At 34.3% G+C, this 22,742-nt stretch overlaps 1 protein-coding gene across 2 annotated transcripts; it reads right to left on the bottom strand.

Moving 5' to 3' along the window:
• Positions 1-7,797: 7,797 nt before the first annotated feature.
• On the bottom strand, positions 7,798-14,928 carry LOC110655870 (mitogen-activated protein kinase kinase kinase 5). Of its 2 annotated transcripts, none has more exons than XM_021812348.2 (11): positions 13,911-14,928; positions 12,132-12,752; positions 11,976-12,063; positions 11,594-11,656; positions 11,327-11,490; positions 11,134-11,209; positions 10,915-10,974; positions 10,707-10,832; positions 9,077-9,286; positions 8,883-8,986; positions 7,798-8,778 (listed from the first exon to the last, which is right to left on the bottom strand). In XM_021812348.2, exons 1-11 carry the CDS (start codon positions 14,573-14,575, stop codon positions 8,712-8,714), a joined length of 2,244 nt encoding a protein of 747 aa, XP_021668040.2. In that variant the 5' UTR covers positions 14,576-14,928; the 3' UTR covers positions 7,798-8,711. The 2 variants fall into 2 exon arrangements, with proteins under 2 accessions (XP_021668040.2, XP_021668039.2); XM_021812347.2 differs by having other exon boundaries at positions 7,798-8,752; positions 13,911-14,927.
• Positions 14,929-22,742: the final 7,814 nt, after the last annotated feature.

Raw genomic sequence — 22,742 nt, 5'->3', positions numbered from 1 at the left:
CTGTAGTTGCTCCTTTAGCTCTTTCAATTCTGCTTGTGCCATTCTGTAAGGCGATATTGATATGGGGTTTGTACCCAGCACAACATCAATGCAAAACTCTATTTCCCTTCCTGGTTGCAATCCTGGAAGCTTATCAGGGAAGACATCCATGAATTCTCTGAAAACAGGTACATTTTCCATGTTGACACCTTTTACAGATGTATCTCTCACCAATGCCAAATACCCTTGACATCCATGCCTCAACATTTTTCTAGCACTAATTACTGACACCAAATTATATGGAGCCACGCTCCTGTCACCATCAAAACTAAACTCTTCTACACCAGGTATGTGGAAATACACCTTTTTGTTCCTGCAGTCTAAAGTGGCATAATGAGTTGCCAACCAATCCATTCCCAAGATTACATCGAAATCCATTACTGGTAGAGGAACCAAGTCTACTGGGAGGATCTTTCCATCCACTACTACTGGGCTACCTGGAAAAACCATATCTACATCTATGTTGTCACTAAGTGGGGTACCTACAGACAAAGGGCATTCTAAAGTGGTAGGGTTTTTACCCAATCTCATGGCAAACACAAGGGAGACAAATGAGTGCGTAGCACCCGCATCTATCAAAACACGAGCCTCATAGGAACAGACTAGAAGAATACCTGCCACAACTGCATTGGAAGCCTGAGCATCCTGGTGGGTCAAGGTGAAAACCCGAGCTTGACCCCTACCTTGAGTGGCAGAACCCTGATACTGACTTTTACCTCCTGATCTGCCTCCAAATCCACGTCCCCTTGTCCTCGGCCCTGTTGTACTGAATCGATCACTGCCATCTTTGGAAGCACCAGGATACAACTGACGAGGAACATTTGCAACAGAACCCTGTGACCCCATTTGTGGCTCACTGAACACGGGGCATTCCCTAGCAAAGTGACCTGGTTGGCCACACCTGAAGCATACTCCTGAAACCATCATACAAGGTCCTGAATATCCTCTTCCACACTGTGCACAAGGTGCCAAGGGCGGTCTGGCGGACCCGAACTCATGTGCCCGACTGCGACCACTCTGGATTCGTACCACAGTGCAGATCCTCGGGATTTGTGTCTAAAACCACTTCTCTTATTCTTGCTTCTTCCTCTGTAATTAGTTTGGCCACCACTATCTATAGTACCCATGTGGGGAACACCTGAAGAATCCTCTGCTCTAGTTTTCTTTGCCCTTCCGGTGTCATCCACAGCATAGCTAATCTCTATCTGTCTGGCTCGATCAACTACACATCAAAAGACTGATCAGACATCATGGCCAGGTTTGCATACCTCCTGTCAAGCCCCTTTAGGAACCTCTTCACCTTCATAGTTTCTGTAGCTACTGTTGTAGGGGCATACCTGCTCAATTCCAGAAATTCTGTAGCATACTCATCTACAAACCTGCCATTCTGTCTTAATGCCTCAAAGGCCCACTGCTTTTGATCTCTAAAACTTTCTGGTACAAACCGGTTAATGAACAGTTTCATAAACTGAGTCCATGACAAACCCTCCATCCGAGGTAATATGTAGTCATTCATCCATTATCTAGGCATAGGCCCCATAACATGCTGCATACACTCTATAAGTCTTCTATCAGTCAACTGCAACTCTGTTCCTGCCTGTCTACAGGAATCCAAAAATCGATAGGCATCGTCTGACACATCATAAGTACCAGGCACCAACTTCTTAAAATTGATGATATGTTTGTAAGGTTCCCCTCTTGGAACGGTGGACTGCTGCTGCTATGGAGGGTGGACCATATACTGCGCCATCATATCGATGGTTCTCTGCAACCTAGCTAGAGTAGCTGCCATGGGGTCCATGGGACCCTGTGCCATAAAAGACTGATCCTGAACTATTGGCAGCTGCTCTTCTACTTGAGCAGCTCTAGGCCTCCTACCCTGCCTCCTCGGGGTAAGCGCCTCATCCTGTGCCAACACCTCGTCAGGCACATCTGGTTCTGGTGCAGTGGCAGCTCTCCTGCTTCTACGCATTTTCCTAAAATTCAGCAGCATTAGCCCACAATATTCAAAACAAAATGTTATACAGCTCTATAGACTCATATTTATACATAATTATATGAAGCAGAAACTAGAAGCAAAGATGACAATGCAAGACGAATATGGACCCTATTTTCTGCATGTGACTCCTAGTAGACTCTTTCCAACACTTTGGACAATTAATCCCTATGAATCTAGAGCCTAAGTTCTGATACCACATTTGTCATGACCCAACTTATGGGCCGGACCGGCACTAGAACCTGGGCCAGCCTAAAGCCCCCGAGGCCCGTAATAAGCCTAACTATTCCTTAACCTAACTCTAAGGCCCATTTGGGCCCAATTTCAAGAATTCAACCGGACAAAGTCCGGCCATAAAATGGACCTTTCAACGGGAAGTTTTTCGTGACCTGTAAACACAATATATAATCAATTGGGGAGCTCAGCTCACCCTTCACATACTCAAATGTCATAAAAATAAATGGGAGCTCAGCTCCCTCATCTAGTCCATCAACATGCATAAAATAATAAGTTTACAGGTCCAAAATAATAATTTCTATTACAGACCCAAATCCAATAATTATTTCTAACACATGCATAAATTCTAAGAGTTAACAGGTTTATACAAAAATAAATAAATGACCTGCGAGAGAGAAAAGCAGGTTAACCTCAAAAATATCCTCCTGTGGCCTGGAAAAATATTGAACAGGAGTGAGCATTCGATTCAGAGAGTAAAATATCAATTTTAACCATAATCTCTATAACTATCTAAAACTAATGCACCCTTGTAGAGTGAAATGTAACATCAGCAATTATTTCACATCATAACAACAAAAAGGTAATTTGGAGCACTCACACACCCAGTAATATCAATCATAATATATGGGAGCTGATCCCCCTATACAGCTCTCTTAAATCCAACCTGTGTCAGTGAAGAACTCAGCTCGGACTTCCACTTAATAACCAAATCGGGGTCCCAGCGAAAAACTCAAGCCGTGTCTACCCCGAAGGACCGGGTCCCAGCGAAGATCTCAAGCCGTGTCTACCTGTCCTATCCATAGTCCACACCACATCACACGCACGCCAACGCACGCACGCACACTACTCCAAATTACCACAATAACATCCATGGCACTTTAACAGTTGTGAATGCAACATAAAAAATGCCTAGAGTTTAACTACATAGATATATACATATAAGTGATGCATGGGCATAGTTGAACATATAATAATATCGAAATTACAATTAAAATTAATATTTTACTCACAGACTTGACAACAATCACTGTGGTGGCTGAGCGGAGGAAGAAGGCTGTCCCGGCTCACCTGACAATTTTATTACAATTATTTAATAAATTTGACTCAATACAAACTAAGAAAAAACCAAATACGTATTAAGTCGTGCCGAAAATCTAGCAGAGTCTCTCCTATACCTAGGACCTACCCAACCTGCAAAAGGGTTCAAAATGCACTTCTATATTCACCAACCATACACCCACAACTCAATCATATCACACAGCCCCTCCTGGGCCCATCCAAACAGTCATCAATCACAATATGTAAATTTACAGTTTAGTCCTTATAATTGATTATTTTTGCAAAAACTGCCCAAATAAGCTCTAAAAATTCTAAAACTTTGCCCCGCGGTCCTTAGCAATATTATTAGGCTATTGCAAAAAGAATCATAATTTTCTGAGCTACCACGAATATTTTATGGATTTTTAATCCCATTTAAGTACTAGAAAGTTTTGAGAAAGTAAAGTTCGGGTTTACCTATGCCGATTCCGACTCCGGGGACGCGCTCGGGACGTCTGACAAGGTGGGATAGCCAAAATCTCGATCCAATTCGGAGACCTTTTCAATAGCCGGTCTGTCTGGCAGGAAATTCACAGACCCGGACAACTGTCGAATTTCCATGAATTGAAGATACCTACACGAAACCCACAACACGGGGGTTAGTACATAAATTTTACGAAATTTTCTAAGCTCATTAAATGCTCGGAAAAATACTGCGAAGTTCCGTGGGACCCACCGAAAAACGGTGTCGAAAAATTTCGAAATTTATATTGCCGCGAAGGTCTCGATGAGTGGAGCGTTCTGGTACTCTCGGTTTTCTCGTAAGGTTCACGGTTTGCTAGAAATCTAGCCCAAAAGTCAAAATGGGCTAAAACTTCTCGGGTAAAAATTGGACAAACCGCTCGATGGATTTCGGTGTTCTTAGTGTCTATGGAAAGCTCTCGACGAGTAGATGGATTTAGGCACAAGACCCGGTTCGATTGGTGGCCGGATTTCGACCGGGAAGTCGAAGGGTCCCGCGCGCGCGTCGCTTCTCTTCGTCACGGCGCTTGCCGGCCTTCTGACGGCCGGGTGGGGTGGCTCTGGGGCGGGGGTGCCGACGGGCTGGGGTGGCGGGGGAGGTGGCTAGCCTACGGGCTGGGGCAGGAGGAGAGAGAAAACGGGAGAGAGAGAGAGAGAGAGAGAGAGAGAGAGAGAGAGAAAGGTAGAGACGCGCGCGGGGAGAAGAAAAATGAAGAAGAAAGGCCGGTCCGATTCGATCGGTCCGATCTGATCCGGTTCGATTCAGGATATAAAATTTTGAATTTTTTACTCTGTCTTGGGACCGAAAAAGAGGTCCAAAAATTTCAAAAAAAACTCTAGAAAACTCAGAAAAATTCATAGACTCCAAATATATTTTTAGTCTTGCCACGTGGTCTTTAAATTAATTTTTAAAAATCATCAAAGTTTATATTTTCGAAAAATCGAACCCGATTTCTAAAATCCGAAAAATTTCAAATAATTTCCTAAAATTTCAAATAAAATAAAATATCCATATTTACTCAAAATAATAAATTTAAAAATTATGGGTGTTACACACCGACTGTATCAAGAACAAAACAATGCACCCATTAGTCAAGTTCTGTAGTGGCACAGCTAAATAATTCACTTTGATTTCCAACCATGTGGCGTCCCCTTCTCCATGGCCTTTGACGGACTCTACATTTAGCGAGCTAAAGTGCCATCCCTTAAAATCCACCACTAACTCAAAGTAATGTAATAAAATGACCAGAATCAAGAACACTCTAATGATTTTATAAAAGCGTGAGGAGGAATCGGAGCTTGAGTCGGGGCTAGCGAGCCTGCAATTAACTAAAGCATAAAAACTTCCTAATTCTACTTTTAAAATATGAAAGCCGAGTCAATAATATTGGGGTAAATTACCATTAAAAAAAAAAACTTCAAGCTTTGTCAATTTTTACAATTCTACCTCATATTTTTTTTTTAAGGATTTCACCCTAATCTTTAGCACCAATTTAATTCTTCCCAATCATTACAATGCCACTTTATCATTTAGAATTACTATTATAATATCTAATTAGCCCGAATTAACCACTAATCTTAACTTAACTTAATAATCCTTAAGTTTACCCATCTCAAACATAGTTATACTATTCTCATGTGGTCTTACTCTGTCAAGCTCAAGCTTCGCCATTTTTTTACAATCATGGATCTGATAAAAAAAAAAAAAAAGGGACGACTGTGGCTAAATTTTATTGCAAATGCACCACACAATATCTGGTTAAACTTTTATGAATATTAATTAACAATGCTGGATTTTATAATATTGAGAGCATATGGATTTTATTTTATTTTTTTCCTTCTGAATCTCATTAGCTAGAAAAATCAGGCTTTGGTTGAGAGATGCTTCTCTGAGCTTGAACTTGAGATGGCTATGCATCATGAGCAAGAACAAACATAAGAAAAATGAGTCAAAGGAACAAAATTAATTTTGGGTTTGGGATCCAGAGTTTTCTTTTCAATTTAGAGATTATTAGAATAACTTAGGATTAATTGTTAATTGAATATTTTAATGCTAATTAGATATGAGAGCGTGGCATTACTGTTAAGTTTAATAGTTAATTTCGATGATAGGATAAAATTAAATCGGATGTCAAAAATTGAGGTTAAATTGTTAAAAAAATAATGGGATAGAATTGTAAAAATTGACAAAAATTAAAGTTTTTTGGGCGATTTTCCCATAATATTGTCATATTATAATTAATGAGCTTTAATTTAATTCTCATTTTAACTTAAATAGGCCTTTGCTCATTCTGTGCTCGAGTAAATCTATTATTGATATATTATTTAATTAATAAAAATATAACTATATAATTTTTATAATATATTTGTACTTAATTTATTTAAAAAAAAATTATGCAAATATAAAAAAATAAACATAAAAAAATAAAAATTGAAAATAATATTAAAAAAATAAGATAAAAATAAAATATACATAAATAAATTTTTATAAGATAAAAATTATCTTAGTGCTATTTTTGAAAATTGTTCATTATTTTCTTCTAATGTTTTGATTACTAAAATATCATTTGTAGGACTGAGAGAAAATCTTAATTCGTCATTGTATTTTCTATTTGTATTGAGAGGTAACTAATTTGATATTTGATTTGTAATATTAATTTATATAGTTTATAACTATGATTTTTAGTTTACTTATTAATTAAATTGTAACTATTGTCATAAATTTTTTTATTATAATGAATTAAGTATATAATTTTATAATTATAGTAAAAGGAAAAGAAAATTTGTTTTAGTGTAATTTATATTTATTACCATTAATTTTTTAATAATAATTAAATTATTATATTTTTTAATTAAATACATTATAAATCTATTATAGTATTTACACGTTGATGTATATCGTCAATATATATCATCAATTGATATTGTAAAATTATTGGAGGAATACGGTAAAAAATCGAATAAAATTAGTTGTATTAAAAAAAAATTGTACTTAAAAAACAATTATCCTACTACAAAAGCAACATTATATTTATAATTTTTTTAAAAATAAAACTTCAACGCTTACTCACTTAGTAATTCTAACAACATTTTTTTATATGCATTTTCTTTATTATTGGTCTCACGCTTATCATAGTTACCCTAAAACATAATTGAGTAAAAAATTATTTTTGAGGTTTTACTCATTTTAAATTTTTTTTTATAATTTAATCCTTTTATTTGCTATATTAATTTAAATTTCTTAATAAATTTAAGATTTTTTATTAAACAAAATTTTATTCATCAATCGTCATATAATCTAAATAAATAAATTTTAAATTAAGTTTTATTTATTTTTAGAATATATCAGTTTAGATTAATAACAGAAAAAAACTTTTTTTTTTAAAAGTGTAAGAAATTGTTAACAAAAAATTTTTAATAAACTATTTAATTTAAAAATTCAGTTTGATTTTTCAATAATTTACTTTAATGTGGGTTTTAATTTTAAAAAATCTGATCTATTTAATTGGGTTCAATTTATAATTAAAAAGAAAAAGTAAAATTAAATTAAATAAAAAATTATTTTTTAATTAATTATTATTAAATTTTAAATTAAAAATTAAAAATTAAAAAAAAAAACTAAAATTGAATTTTAAAAAGAGTTGCAAATAAGTTAAGAAAAAATAAATAGCCTAAGTGAAACTCAAATTAATAAATCAAATCGTATAAAATTAAATTAAATCAAAACAAAGAAATTCAGTTTAATATGGTAAAAATTTTGAATTATTTAATTTGATTCAGCTCGATTTTCTATCCCTCCATCATTCTATTTAGTCTATTAAAAAATTTAATTTATTCAATTTTGAGGAATAAATAAATAATTCACATCACATGCATGCGGTAACATTACATATATGCTATTTTTTCTCTTTTTAATCCTAACTCAAAATCTGGTAATTCTAAAGGCAAGTTAAAAACCATTGAAATAAAATTCATCAACATATATGCCAATTTTGCATTAAATTATGAATTTGCAACAATTTAACAATGGAACTAATATCCAAATTCTAACCCAATAACCAAAATTACTTTTTTCAATTTCCCCAAATAATATAATATTCACCGCCTTCCCAAATCAGAATAACATGCTGCTGTAGGTGTCTTTCAAGTTTTAAGCATATCATATCAGCTTCAGTTTGAAAAACAGAAATCCAAGAGTGAATTTCATAATGAAAATGACACTATCCCATACAACTTCAAATTGCAAAAACGATTGAGTTGGAGGACAAAAAATTCACTGAAACTACTTTATATCGTCACTTTGAACTCCCCTTGGCTAGATGAGTAAATTTCACCTTCCCTTTTTTTCCCCCTTTTTTTTCTCTGATATCTACAAATACATTTCAACTCCATTAAATTGGAGTGAGAACATTATCTTGAAAAATATACATACAATTGAACTTCTGTAATTGCTGAAGCTCTAAATTAGTAAATAGTATACAAAAGCTGCTTCTAAAAAATCCCCAGTTCAGAATATAATTCCCAGGATGAACAAGCTTTCGAAACTTGAGAAGGAATTGATGACAAAAGATGAGGGAAATAACTTACTGCTGCAACAACCTATGGCCGCCAATCATCTACTAGAGCCTATAACGGTCAATGGTTCAATTTCCTTCAATTAATCTGAGTTATTAGATTTGCCCGCCAAAAAAAAAATGAGGTTTTTTCAATTCTCTCTGTTATCTAAGGATATGATTACATTTAGCACCATGTTTAATTAAGCTGGGAATAGACGAAGAAGAGCTACCATGACTTATGCTGTGACCTGAGCACGGAGGAGATAAAGTGGGAAGAACCTCAAGAATAGAGCGAGGAGAATAACAGGAGGACACCATTGCTGTTAAGTTGGAAGCTTTACGATGAGATCCTTGGTCAGTTTCGCTGAAGAAAAAGAAGAATTAATGAAGCTGGAGCCATGCAAAAGTGGTCAAGAAATGCATTTAAATTTATAGTCAAGAAATGAAAAAAGGTTTTCGGAAAGGGTAATGATAATGCCAAAAGTAACTATTACCTGTCAGAAGCCACCTTTCCCTTTGTACTTTGTGTGCCAAGGAGTACTGGCAATTGATCAAGCTTAACTTCAGACGTGTTTGGAATATGGCTATGGGTTATATCCTGCCAATGCAAACATGATACAAAATGCTAACATCCTTTTCAAGGAACGTAAGACCAGAAAACAAAAGGGAAATGACACTGATAGTTTACCATCAATTTTAGCCCATTAAATGACCGGGTGGAAGTCGGAATATCAAGGTACCTTAAGTTTTTCAACCAACGATGTTCCAGTAACATGCTTGCTGATAGCCTGTCTGCAGGATTTCTTCTAAAGCAGCAATTTAGAAAATCCTTGCCATCAGGTGACAGTGTTTCGGGTATTGGTGGGGTATCCTTGAGAACTTTAAACATGGCTGAAGCCTGCATTGCGGACCAATTTTTTCTACTATTCAATCGACATAGAGATAATTTGAGTACAATTTTGCATAATATCCGATTTAAATCAATTTTGCATAATATCTGATTTAAATCGCATAACCATGCATTTTTCTATCAGTCACCATGAACTTTATATTGGTACTTCACTATAAAGGAAATCAGATTCATTCTTTCTTCCAGTAATCTAGACAATATATGCTTGAATCCAGTAGAAAATGCACATTCATATCACCACACAAATCTAGCAAATGACTCACCGAAATTCATCCTGATCCAATAACAAGGAAATGATGCAGAGACTAGCAGACTCACATCAGGTAGAAATTACTAAGTTTAATCACTAGCTTGAGTTGCAATGTCCGTTTAAGTTGATTTATGGAAAAAGGCCATAAAAAAAAGGATCGTTCCCAAGTAACTTCAATCCAAATAGAAGATACAGTGGGAAGATTCACTAGCATTAAGTTATTGCATCTCACTTGTTAAGGCAAGAATTCAATAACAAAATTAGTCAACAGAAAAGGGGGACAAAACAATTATACAAATTTACTACTATTAAGTTACCATTAGACCCAACAATAACCGTAAGAACCAGATACAAATGAAATCAAACAAGAAGAAGAAAAAGAAGATCAAAAGGGAGAAAACATATATGTCAAACTTTTAGACATAGTTTCCCTTATTGGGAAACTATTTTTATCTACCAGAAACAAGGGAAACTTTGCTGATATCAAATAATCTTGTAGAAATTCATGAAATCAGCTCTACCATCAAATCTCCCCCTTTCTTTTCCACAAGAAAAGAAAATATGAATCACAACTCACAAGAAAGAATATGATTTTACACAATCTTTGACATTGAAGAAAAAGAAAAAGAGAAAGGGGAGGGGCATAATCATGAGGTAGCAACCCAGATACTAGCTAAAACAAAAAGAGAGTATTGTCTTTTTCTAAAAAAATTAAAAAGAAACTAAAAATTAAGTGATAATCTACAATGCAGATAAATTGTAAGCCTTTTAGTTCTTCATAAATATATATACAAAAAATCCCCACCCAGCCACCAACCAAAAAAGGAGGAAAAAAAAAATTATATGCAAAAACTACTAAAACTTAAATAATATTGCACACTAAAAATTTATATCAGGTTCTAAGAAGTACGGATACTCCGCACTACCCTTTGTAACAACAAAGTCCTATAACCTGGGCCCAGCTCAGGTGGTCCATGAAAAAGGGATTAGATGGAGATCCTAAATTCTAATCATTAAGCTATCTCTTGAACAGTTTTACAGAAAATCGAGAGAAAAAAAAAAAAAAAAAAAAAAAGAAGGGTTATCTCATATGTATCTATACTTCTGAGGCCAATTTAAGGAGATAAATAAAGATTGTGAGAAAAATTCGGTGCTTACCCCTTCATAATCACTCCAAGGAGGTTTTCCAGTGAACATTTCAATAATAGTACAGCCCAGGCTCCAAATGTCAACTGCAAGTGCAAGATCAGAGCTGGTATCATTCCGCATTACAGCTTGCATAAGCTGCAGAGAAGACAGAGATATCAGAATCTAAAAGGCTATCAACCCTCACATATTTAACGCAGCAACAACAACAAGAAGGTACCTCAGGAGCCATCCAGTATGGACTTCCCTTCAAAGAAAGCTCAGCTGCTTGTCCAGTAAGCTGTGAAAGAAATAAGTCCAACATTTTATGAGCCCAGTGTGGGAAAGAGAATAATTGCATCACAGTGTGAATTATGAATGAAATTGCAATGACATGCATGTATAATTGTGTACTGAACTGAGGTGGTTTTTTTCAAAAATTTGAAAAGCCAGTACTCACATGTTTCGACATCCCAAAATCAGCAAGCTTGACAACTCCAGATGCATCAACAAGCAAATTAGCCCCTTTTATGTCCCTGTATAAACCAGGGAACATAAAATTCTTTACCACAAAAAAAAAAAAAAAAAAAAAAAAAAAGGAATTTTATAGACCATTTCCTGAAAGACCACTCAAACTTCACATACTCCTGTACCTGTGTATTGTCTTCATGCTATGCAAGTAAGCTAACCCAGAGAGAATGTGGCGAGTAAAACTACGAACAACATTTTCTGTTATGGCTCCACAATGTTCACGGACATATTTATTGATTGAACCAGGATGAACGTACTCTAGATATATATAGAAGCGGTCTTCAACCTGCATGTACAAGAAATTATTGATTCAGCAAGGCCTAAAATATACCTGGCCCAGAAAAAAATGGAGCCTCGAAACCAAAAGATGCAACTTGAAAGTTACTCACTATTTCACTACCATAATACTGCACAATGTTTGGATGCTTCAGCTGGCTGAGAATTTTAATTTCCTGAAACAAATGAAGAAATCATGAAAAGGGAAAACTAATGGAAAATTGCAACAAAGAATGTAGTCTCAATTTCAAAGGCTAAACCTATACAATCTAATACCTTTAAAAAAAAAAAAAAAAAAAAAAACCTATAAAACCTAAAAAAACATGCATAACACAACTAAATTAGACATACAAGGGTATATTCATCAACCAAAAAGCTAGTGCAGAGTCTTAAAAACAGGTGCTAAGAAGATAACGCCATGTACAAATGATTAATTTAAGAAGAGGAGAAAAGAAAGAATCCATGAAGGAAGCCATTACAGTTGCAGTGAGTAACCTGTTCTAATTGCTTTATAGACTCTGCAGATTTTGGGTCATCTGGAAATATGTCAACTTCCTTCATTGCACATAATGCCCCAGTTTCCCTGTTGGAAATGAAAAACTGTCATTAGCATTTATTGCTGCAAAGGAAGCAAAATAAAGAATTCCATACCTGTTGCTGGCAACATAAACACTGCCAAATGTACCACGTCCAATAAGCTTTCCCTTCTGCCACTGACTTTTCAAGGGCATGGACTCTGCTTTAGCAATAACTTGGGAAATGGGAGCTGATAGTGAAGGCCTGGCTGCTCCAGGAGGAAGCGGTAATGGATGGACCTCAAAGTTGGCATTACTTTCACGCCCTGGGGTTGAGCTTTCAATTGACAGTTTTGCATTCAGCAATGATGCAGGTCCATTTGGGCTTCTAGGATTCCAGTGGGGACTTCTACTTGGTGGACTATGAAGGGGAGAACTATCACTACTAAATGCAGTGTAATCAAAGAATGCTGGGGGAGGAAGCCCAGGTGTATCTACTGTTGCCATTTCTGGTGCAGACCAGACTTGATTTCCTTTAGCAATCATTTGATAGTACGGCAACAAATCAGCAGCAGTAGTTAATCTTTGTGGGCTGAGTACAGGACTTGAAAATGGACTAGTAGGTGCGCTCCTAGTAGGAGCATTGGCCTTGAAGTTCTCTCCATAATTATCCATGATAAAATCTGGATGCACCTCTCTAGGTGACCTTATATCTAGATGCTTCACCATCTTCCTGTTCTCTGGGCCAAGGATTACACTGTAATAGTACAATATGTTAACAAAGACAAGTCCATAAAATGCCTGCAAAACATGTTATCCATAAAATGCCTGCAAAACATGTTATCTTGCACATACAGTTGAAGGAAAAAAAACATTACAGAAAACAGATAAATTACGATGCACTTGTTGTGCAGCTACAAGTCATGACATACACACTATATGCCTCAAAGGAAGAAGGATGCTTGCAATGTTTGCAATATAGCATTTAACACTCTGTTTGGATCATGGTTTGCCATGGTTTCATAATATATGGTATAGCTTCTCTCATTGTTTGGGAAGATTGTTCTTGAAAAATAGTGGTTTTTTATTGTAAAATGATGGTTACCACAAATTTTCAAACCATCAATTTGGTGGGTAGGTATGGTTTAAGATTTTGTATTCATATTTTACCCTCGCATAATTTATACACATACATTCTCTATTATAGAGTATTTTTCATATATTTATAAAGCATATTTAGTGATTAATTAAAAAAAAAATAAAATGTGTCTTCAATTATTTTTATGATAAAATTGTTTATAAATTAATATTTTATTTAAATAAATATCTTTAAACCATTTTATTTAAATAAATTAATATTTATTTTTGTAATCTTTATTTTCATTTTATCATACTATCTTTCAAACATATTAACAATAAAAATTATACCACATAATACAATATCATACATTAATAAACCACACTGCATGTGTAATCCAAACAGGGTGTAAAGGTCAATAATCAAGTCGTTAGGCACCTGTTCTATATCCTCCCTTGAACAGAAAATACATACAAAGCTTCAAAGAATTTACATCACAAACAAAACGTCCCCCAAATTTCCTTAAATCGAAAAAGTTGAGCTGTATTGCTTATCATTTTTGCCAAATTTCATAGCGCAATTCATCAAAAAGAACCACGATCAAATGGGCCCTTTTTTTTTCAATTTATATTAATATTAGGGATATAAAGAGCATTGGATCGGTCAAACTTCTAATGGCTTTATCAATTACTCCATTGAAAAGGTATAAAAATTAACATAAACAAGAAAATTCATTCTATCCTCGAAGAAAATGGGGAATCCATTATCGGCCGCAGTAAAATTATATCCTAATGAATACGGAATACGAATTAAACGTCAAAAAAGGAAGTAATGTACCTCTTAATTGGAGAAGTCGAAGAAGAAAATCCCTCTCGCGCGCCATCACTTCTTTCTCTTTCTCTTTCCCTAATACCGTCTCGATCCCTCTCCTTAGGCGACTTCAACCGCAAGTCCCCGTCTCCAGAATTAGAGTTCTCAGGCAGAGGCAACGGCAGGGGCAACGGCACAGGCACAGGAACTGACGATGACATCCTCGATGGCACGGTGGAGGAAGAACCACTAGGCGACCGCAAAAGCTGAACGGACTCAGCAGACTCGTGGTTCGGTTTCGCGGAAGCGCCTTGGATTGCAACCTCATTTTCGGCCAAATGGCGGAGCTTCCTCTGGCGCGTGAGCCTGGGACCACCGCCACCGCCGAAACGCAAACCTAACGGACCAGCACGAATATAGCTTTTATGACTATGCTTCCTGGAAGGAGAAAAAGTGACATCGCCAACAGCAGCAGAAGAAGAGGACGAGGAGGAGGAAGAGAAAGTAGGCTGAGGAGAGGAAGAGGAAGGCGCAGAGGTGGAAGGATTAGACGACGACGAGAAGGAAATGTTTTGAAGCCAACGCATAGCGAGAGATGGAAACAAAAATAATAATATTAATGATCGTGATTCGCGACTCTTAATCCAAATGATAAGGAATCGTTTGGAAATGAGAGAAGAGAAAGAGGACATCCATCTGCAGAGGAAGGAAAATAAAATTCATGATGATGATGAAGAAGGAGGAGGAGACATGGGAGTCCGGCGATTTGGAACTCCCGAACGCTGTTTCCAACTTACTCGTTCCCACTCCGAACGGGGGAGGACAGGGAAAGAGGTAGTTCAAAACTAATGATGGATGGATGACGCCTTTACATTTACACTGTATATTGAAACCAAGTCAAGGCGTCTGTTTCTCTTTCCTTCCTTCCTAGATATTAGAGAGAGAAGGAAGGAGGAGGTAGCGACGGAAAGCCTGTGTGAATTCCGTTTGCGACTGTTTGTGAAATTCCGGTTAATTCCAGCATTGATGTAACAATTTGTATAATTGGATTGAGTATTGCTATTTATCGCGTGTCTGTCCACACTTCTTATCTAGACACTTCTTTCTTTATTATTATTATTATTATTATTATTATTATTATTATTATTATTATAAAATCTCAACAATATTTGTGAAATTATAATTAGATTGTATTCTATTTTTTAAAAGTTAAAATTGAATTAATTAAATTATTAAAATTAAATTATCATATTTAAAAATTAAATTAAAATAAATAAAAAATTAAATTAAATTAATTTTAATTCGATTTGATTTAAATTAATTAGTTGTAAATTTTATTTAATTTTTTAATTTAAATTTAATTTTTAAAATATTTGATTTAATTTTAATTTTAATTTAAATTTAATAATCATTAATTAATAAAATTAAGTAATTTATATATATAAAATTATATATAACTCATAAATTTTATACAAAAATAAATTAATTTAAAATTAAAAAATATTATTCGATTCGATTTGATTTAAATAAATTTTTTTCTCTAAAATCAAATCAAATTAAAATAATAAAAAATTTTAAAATACAAAATCAAAATGAACCGAACCAAATTATATCAAAAGTAAAATCAAATTATTAAATTAAAGTAGTTCGGTTCAATTTGTTAATTTAAACTAAATTGTATTTACCCCTCCTTCCTTTGCAGTATGTTTATCCATTCTCAATTTTAAAATTTAAAATTCTGTTTAAAAATTTTATTCAAATGAAATGTTAAACTCCTTTGGTTGATTTTTTTTTCTTTTTATAGAGATGAAAAATATTTCATTAATGAGAAATAAATTATAAAAAATATCTAAATCGAAATATTATATTTTTTATAAATAAATTTATTTATTAATATAAAAAATAATATAAATAATTTAAAATATTTAACAGTGATGATAAAATATATAAATAGTCTAAATAAGTTGGTTCTTTGCTTTACTTTTCAAATTTATGATTTTTTTGGATAATTTTCATATTTTAATATTCTAAAATAAATATTATATATGATCACTTAATTTTATGAATATTTTTATAAGAATTATTAAATTTTAACTTTTTTCATAAAATTTACTAAATTTTAATTTTATTTCATAAAAATCATTATAATTAGAAATTAAAAGTTTTTAAATTAACCTACTAATTAGTCAATTTTATTTATAACATAATTGATAAATTAATAAGTTAATCTGAAAATTTTTAATTTTTAATCACTAAAACTTTTTATAAAATTAAATTAAAATTTAATGAATTTTATAAAAAAAATTAAAATTTAATAATTTTTATAAAAATATTTATAAAATTAAGTAATTTTTATAAAAATACTCATTAAATTAAGTCATTTTTAAAGTTTAATAACTTTTAAATCTCATAGAAAAAAAAAATTCTCAACAACGAAAATAAACAAAAACTCCATTAAAGGAGAAAAAAAAACCATAAAAAATAAAGATCTAATCAACAATGACAGATAGATAGGATGATATTTGCTTAAAATCTGATTCAAATGGAGAAAGATCTAGAAATTATTGAAGAAAAAACAATAAATAAGAACTCCTTTCATTGAATTAAGAACATTATTACTGCTAAAATTCAAATTTCTAAAATCTCCCCTTAAATAATCCCATTATTACTATTGAATTAAGTTATTAATTGTTCTTTAAAAATAATTTTAATTAATATATAAAAATAACACTTCCAATTGTTGTTCAATAATATACTCAACTCAACTAAGCCTTTATCTCAAAAATTTAGGGTCGACTATATGAATTCACTTTTTCTACTCTGAACGATTTTGGGTTAAATCCTCAGAAATGTGTAATGCTTCTAAGTTATATTGTACTACTCTCCTTCAAATCAATTTAGGTCATGTTGTTTAATAATATAAAAATAAAATATGCGTATCCATTAATTAAAAAAAATAATTTAAAAAAATAATTTAATTAATCTTTTTTCAGAGAGATGATTTCGAGTTAAAATCTTTCTATTTATATATTTTATTATTATTTATATAAAAAATAAATAAATTTATTATGCTGAAGAGGGGAAAAAAATAAATTTCCAATCAGAAATCATTCTTTTGGAAAAGTGTTATATAATATTAGTTATTTGTCACGATTATGATTAATTAGTGTGGAAATATATATATAAATTTATTTTAAATTTAAAAAAAATCTCTAATATTTTTATTAAATTTATGTTTTAATTAAAAATTAAAACAATTATTATTGCTATTATACATGGGATGAAAAACTGGTTAAAGTACACCTAAATATTTATTGTTGGTCAAGTGCAGGCATCAATGCTTTATTATTATTATTATTATTATTATTATTATTATTTGTAAATTTGAAATGGTTAACCTGTAGAAAACAAATTATAGTGTGTGATTATGATTCGTTTCTTATTTTATAGTCATGATTGGACCACCTACCTAACTATTCTGCTTTAAATGTTCTCTTTCCCTAAATAAATACATAAAAACAATTCTTTTATTGTCATATTCAATTTTAATTTTTCAAATATCTAACAACTCAAACCTCAAATAAGCAGGTGGTTTTGTGGCTTTAAATATATGTATTTTTCTCATGTATTTATTACATAAATTTTTTTTTAGATTTAATTTATCATAAATCCAAGAAAAAGATATATGATAAGTTCATTTATTAAATACATTAATCTCAAGTATTTATATCTTGAGTCCATTGTGAATTAAATTTGGACAAAAATTTCTCTAATACATCAAAATTGATAATTTCATAATTTTTTTTTTGGAAAAAGTATACTTAATTATCTAGTGACTTATGCATTTTATTAAAAGGGACATGAGGATTTTTTTTTTTTACATAAAGGCTTGTGGTCTAATACTTGATGCTATCGAAAATCCACGGATCTTGGTCCTGATGTCACATAGTCCTGCAATAAGAGAAAAAGTGAAGTGGATAGCTTATTGGCAGGTCACTCTGACGCTCAAGTCAGAGATCTTAATAAAGAGAGCATTCAGAAAGTATTTAGTTAAAAAGAATTGCAAAGTGAGTTTGCGTACCTGTTTCTCATCATTTGGTTGATATTTATACTCTTTTTAGGGAAATAGCTATTACTTCCTTTTATGGTAGTGATCTTGGCTAAATTTCTAAGATTATCTCTGTGAAATCCGCTCTTTACTTGATTACAGGCGTGATTATTGCTCAGTCCGTGAGATCCGGCTCTGCTAATTATCGTAGTTGTTGCTTGGTATGGCTTCTGTTTGCCTTTTTGGGCGAACGAAGGTTTTGCTTGGCTCAGTCTTATTTTGCTCGACTCGTTAGACCTTATGATCTATATATTGTTCGACTTTTTGACTACCACTTTGGAAGCATTTCTGACTTTAACTTCCACACTGGACATAAATTTGACTATTTCACTTTGGTTTTTGGGTGAGTAGTATCATTAGTCACCCCCCCCCCCCCTAAAGTTTTTGTGAACACTTATGTTCATTGCTATTTGTTCATCTGGTTGGGAAGAGACGTGACTATTTGCATGCAGTTTTTTTTTGCTATTGTGTTGTATCTTTTTTAGGGATAGCTATGAGGTTTCCCTTGGGCAGTCTTTCTAATGTGAGTTGTCATCATTTAAATTTTCCTTGATAAGCGAGAATGAGGCAAGCGATGATTCGTACTTCAAAATCATTTATTGCCCTTTTCTCCATCTTTAAAAACCGATTTCTTGCTTTCTTTTCTCTTTTATCTTTCCTATGTCTATCATTTTATCTTTCTTTGCTTTTTCTTTTGTGATTTCCGGCAGCGTTTTCTTCCAGTCTTTGGTGTTTTTATCTACTCCAGTGAAGGTATTATTTTGTGCTTTCGCTTTCTTTAATCCTTTTTTTTTTCCTATTTTATGTCGAGAAAATGAGCGATTTGAGTGATATCAGTGACTCAAGTGCCACTCCCCAATCACCTATCATCGTCTATAACCAAGACTCCTGTACTGGCGAACTGTTCTCTGATCAAAATCCAGCAAAAGTTATGGAGTCTCTAGAGGTTGTGTGACTAGTTGTCGCTGGTCCGATCCCGAATGCAGAGGTGGGATCTTCTAGCGCGAGTGTGCCAAGGGGGGTTTCTGAGATGGTGTCTTCTCTGTCTAGGTGGAACCTTCTAGATTTTGCCAAATCCTATGAGATAGGTACTGAGCAATACCAGCTCTCACTTGCCAAAGTGAACAGGCGAGCCGATAATACTTTCCTTTCTCCTGTTCGAGTGGTAATATATAAAAAACAATTGAAGTAGGGCTTGCGCTTGCGGCTCGACTTTTTGGATGTAGAAATCTTGAAGTATTACCAGCTATCTGTTCCTAAAATGCATCCCAATTCATGAAGGCTCCTTTCTAGATTTCGAGCATTGTGTCGGAGGAGGAGGTTGCATGTATCTGCTTGTATCTTTTCCGCTTTCTTCCAACTTAATGTTCAAGAAAGCAAGGAGTACTGGCACTTTCATGCCCGAAAAAAGAAGTGCTGGCATTTGCTGATCTTTCGTCTTCATTGAAGAAGTGGAAGGATAGATTCTTTTTTATAGAAGATATGATTGACGTGCACTGGGGTGGGATATAGACGTCTTGGAACTGTTTGGTGAACAAAAGGACTAAAAAATTTAGATTGGACACTAAGGAAAGGGAGAAGTAAAAGAAATAAAAACCATTGTTCGAGAAGACAAGATATCTATAAAGGCATTACTTGATGTCAAGGCTAGGTGGTGGGAATCAACCTATGTGATCGAGGACCCTGTGGCGGCTTAGCATTATAACAACTTGCCTCTTAAGGGTAAATACTATTGCATTCTATCTTAATTATTTTTACTTACTAAATTTTTTTTTTTTATGCAGAGACGGGCAGTCGAGCAAAGAACATCGAGTAGCTAATCTAAAAAAAGAAGAAAGCTACTCGCCTTGCTGAAGATGTTTTCCCTGTGGATCCAAAGAGAGTGAAGGTTGATCCTCCTTCTCCTCCCTTAAATGACCTAGCTCTAGAGAGAGCCTAATCGAGTTGATGATGCTGCTCCACCCCCTCTGCCCCATAAACAGTCAATTGAGTAGGCGTTAGCTAGCAAATCAGTTATGGACAATTTGAAACGCGCCAACTAGTTTGCCCAAAAGTAAACATTGCTGCTTGATTGAGCTTGGCTCGAGGTGGAGCATGATGATGACCTAGCCCTTGCTTGGTTTCTCTACTAATGGAGCAACTGGCGTGCACACAAATTTTGAAGGAAAAGACCCAGGCATTGTGCGGTTAGGTCAGTTCTCAGGAGATTAAGCTGAACTTACTTGCTGACGTTGCGGCAGCTGCTTCTGAGAAACGAGCTAAAGATTTGAAGGGTGAACTTCAATAGTTGAAAGAAAAATTTACTGCTCTTCGAGATGAATTGCCTGCTGCTTGGGAGGGTCACTCATCCATGCAAGCTAATTTGTCAAACAAAATCAAGGTATTGGAGGGGGAGCTAGGTGCAATCGATGATAAGATTGTTAAAATCTATGTTAAGTCTCAAAATGACATGGTTGTCGAGTTGCAGAAGCGTTACGCAGGAGATGATTTCTCCTAGGTAGAAAACCTTGGGGGTGGGGAAGGAGAGGAAGAGCAAGAGGATGGGTAGAGGGGTGGGGGTGATAATGTAGGCCCCTTTGCTTGAACAAAACCTTGAACAAAATACTTTTATTATGAATGAAATGTAGTTCTTTTTGTCCATACTTTCATGTTTATTTTATGATTTGAACATTCAGACCCATAAATCGAGCGAGTTTTAACGATAATAATAATAAAAAAAGGGTAATTGACAAGGGATTTTGTAAGCAAAAATGTTCGATCTATGAATAACTTAAAAATGATGAACAAGCTAATAATTGAATTTCCTTCGAAAAAGATAAATTTTGTTTACCTTTTCTTGGTTTCCTTTGAGTGCTTTGATGTTCACTTATCATCATGTTTTTGGAAAACATCTGTGTCTAGCGGTCTGAGTCATAACCAAGCTAATCATTCTTAATTTTGGACTTTATAGATAGATACCCCTTGATTTATTTAGCCTGGTGGACTATTACCATGGATGAGCTAAGTACCCTTTAGATTTATTTAGCTTGGCGGACTATCACTGTGGATGGGCTAAGTACCCTTAAATTTATTTAGCCAAGCAGACTATTGTCATGGATGGGTTAAGCACCCGTAGAACTAAAAAATTGAAAAAGGAATTCTTTTATTGATAGTACTTACAAAGATTACAGATATTCCAAGTTTGGGGTAGTATTTTCCCACTTTTCTCGGCTAGCTTATAAGTTCCTGGTCATATAACTTTTGAAATTACTTAAGGCCTTATCCAATTGCGTCCTAACTTTCCTGCTTTAGCTAGTCCTCCTATGCCATCATCTCATTTAAGAACCAAGTCTCTGGCCATGAATGCTCAATTTTTGAACTTCTTGCTATGTATATTGATCATTTTTTGCCTATACAGAGCCATCTGGATGAAAGCTATTTCTCTCAGTTCTTTTTGTGGTATCAGGATTAAATCTTAGTTCTTCTTCTTGTGATGCTTCCTTGAGGTGTTCTGTTCGGGTTAATGGAAAGTTGACTTCTGCTGGTATTACAGCTTCTAACCCATATGCAAGTGAAAATAGTATTTCTCCTATTGCCGATCTTGGTGTAGTTTGGTAGGCCCATAAGACATTCGATAGATGGTTGGGCCATGTTCCTTTTACTTCACCTAATCACCTTTACTCCATTAAGAATTATTTAGTTCATGACTTCGGTCATTCTGTTCGTCCGCTGATGGTAAGTTGAGGTTAAAATGAAGGTCGATCCCCCACTCGATGCATAGCTTTTTGAATTTCTTGTAGGCGAACTATGTCCCATTGTCTATTATAATGACTTTGGGAACTCCAAATCTACAAAAGATATTTTCTCTGACAAAAGTGACTGCTCAGTCTGCTGTTACATTCTGTGATGCTTCTACTTCCACTCATTTAGTGAAGTGATCGATGGCGACGATGATGTATTTGCTCTAATGGTTGAAAGTTTCTCTACTGGTTATCGATGGATATTGTTGTGTGCTTGGCATTTTTGACATTTTTGAACTAACTCCTTGGCAGTCTGAACTGTAGTGGGCCAGAAGAATCCTTACCTAAATGCTTTCTTGGCGATCATTCTTATGCCTTCATGGGTGCCACATAATCCTTCATGGATCTCATACAAAACTAACAAACTGTCTTATCTGTTGATGCATTTTAACTATGGTTAGAGATAAGACCGTCTGTATAGCCATCCGTCGAATATGTTGTATCTTACTGAACTTTGTACAAACTTTTTAGCTTTAAGTTGATCTTCTGAAAGTGTGCCTTGGTCAAGGTAGCAGAAGATTAGTGTCATCCATATTTCTCCTACTTCAATTGAAAAAGCTTCTTCCTCTCTGTCCACTATTGGCATTGTTATTTCTTCTAAGGGGATCCGTTGTGAGAGGTGCTACTCGCCTACTGTTGTTGCTTAAGCTAGACCATCGACTTCTTGATTTTCTTCCCTCGGTATTTGGAGGATATTTACTTCTCCTCCTTTCTGTTCAGATTTGTGCTAGTATTTCTTGGATACATATTTCGTATTTTTCCAAGTTTTAATCTTGTACTTAGAAGTTTCCCTGTAATTGGCTAACAATAAGTTGTGAGTTGCAATAAAGATTAATTTTTTGGGCTTTTACCTCTTTGATGATTCGAAGGGCCATCAGGATGGCTTCATATTTGGCCACATTATTTGTTTCTCGGAATGCTAATTTTATCGCATATTTCAACTTTGCTATGTGTGGTCCTTCTAATATTACT

This window comes from Hevea brasiliensis, chromosome 7 (genome assembly GCF_030052815.1).
Source record: "Hevea brasiliensis isolate MT/VB/25A 57/8 chromosome 7, ASM3005281v1, whole genome shotgun sequence".
Classification (NCBI taxonomy): Eukaryota; Viridiplantae; Streptophyta; class Magnoliopsida; order Malpighiales; family Euphorbiaceae; genus Hevea; species Hevea brasiliensis.
The sequence above is the reverse complement of the archived record's forward strand: the minus strand, read 5'-3'. Positions and strand labels throughout refer to the sequence as shown.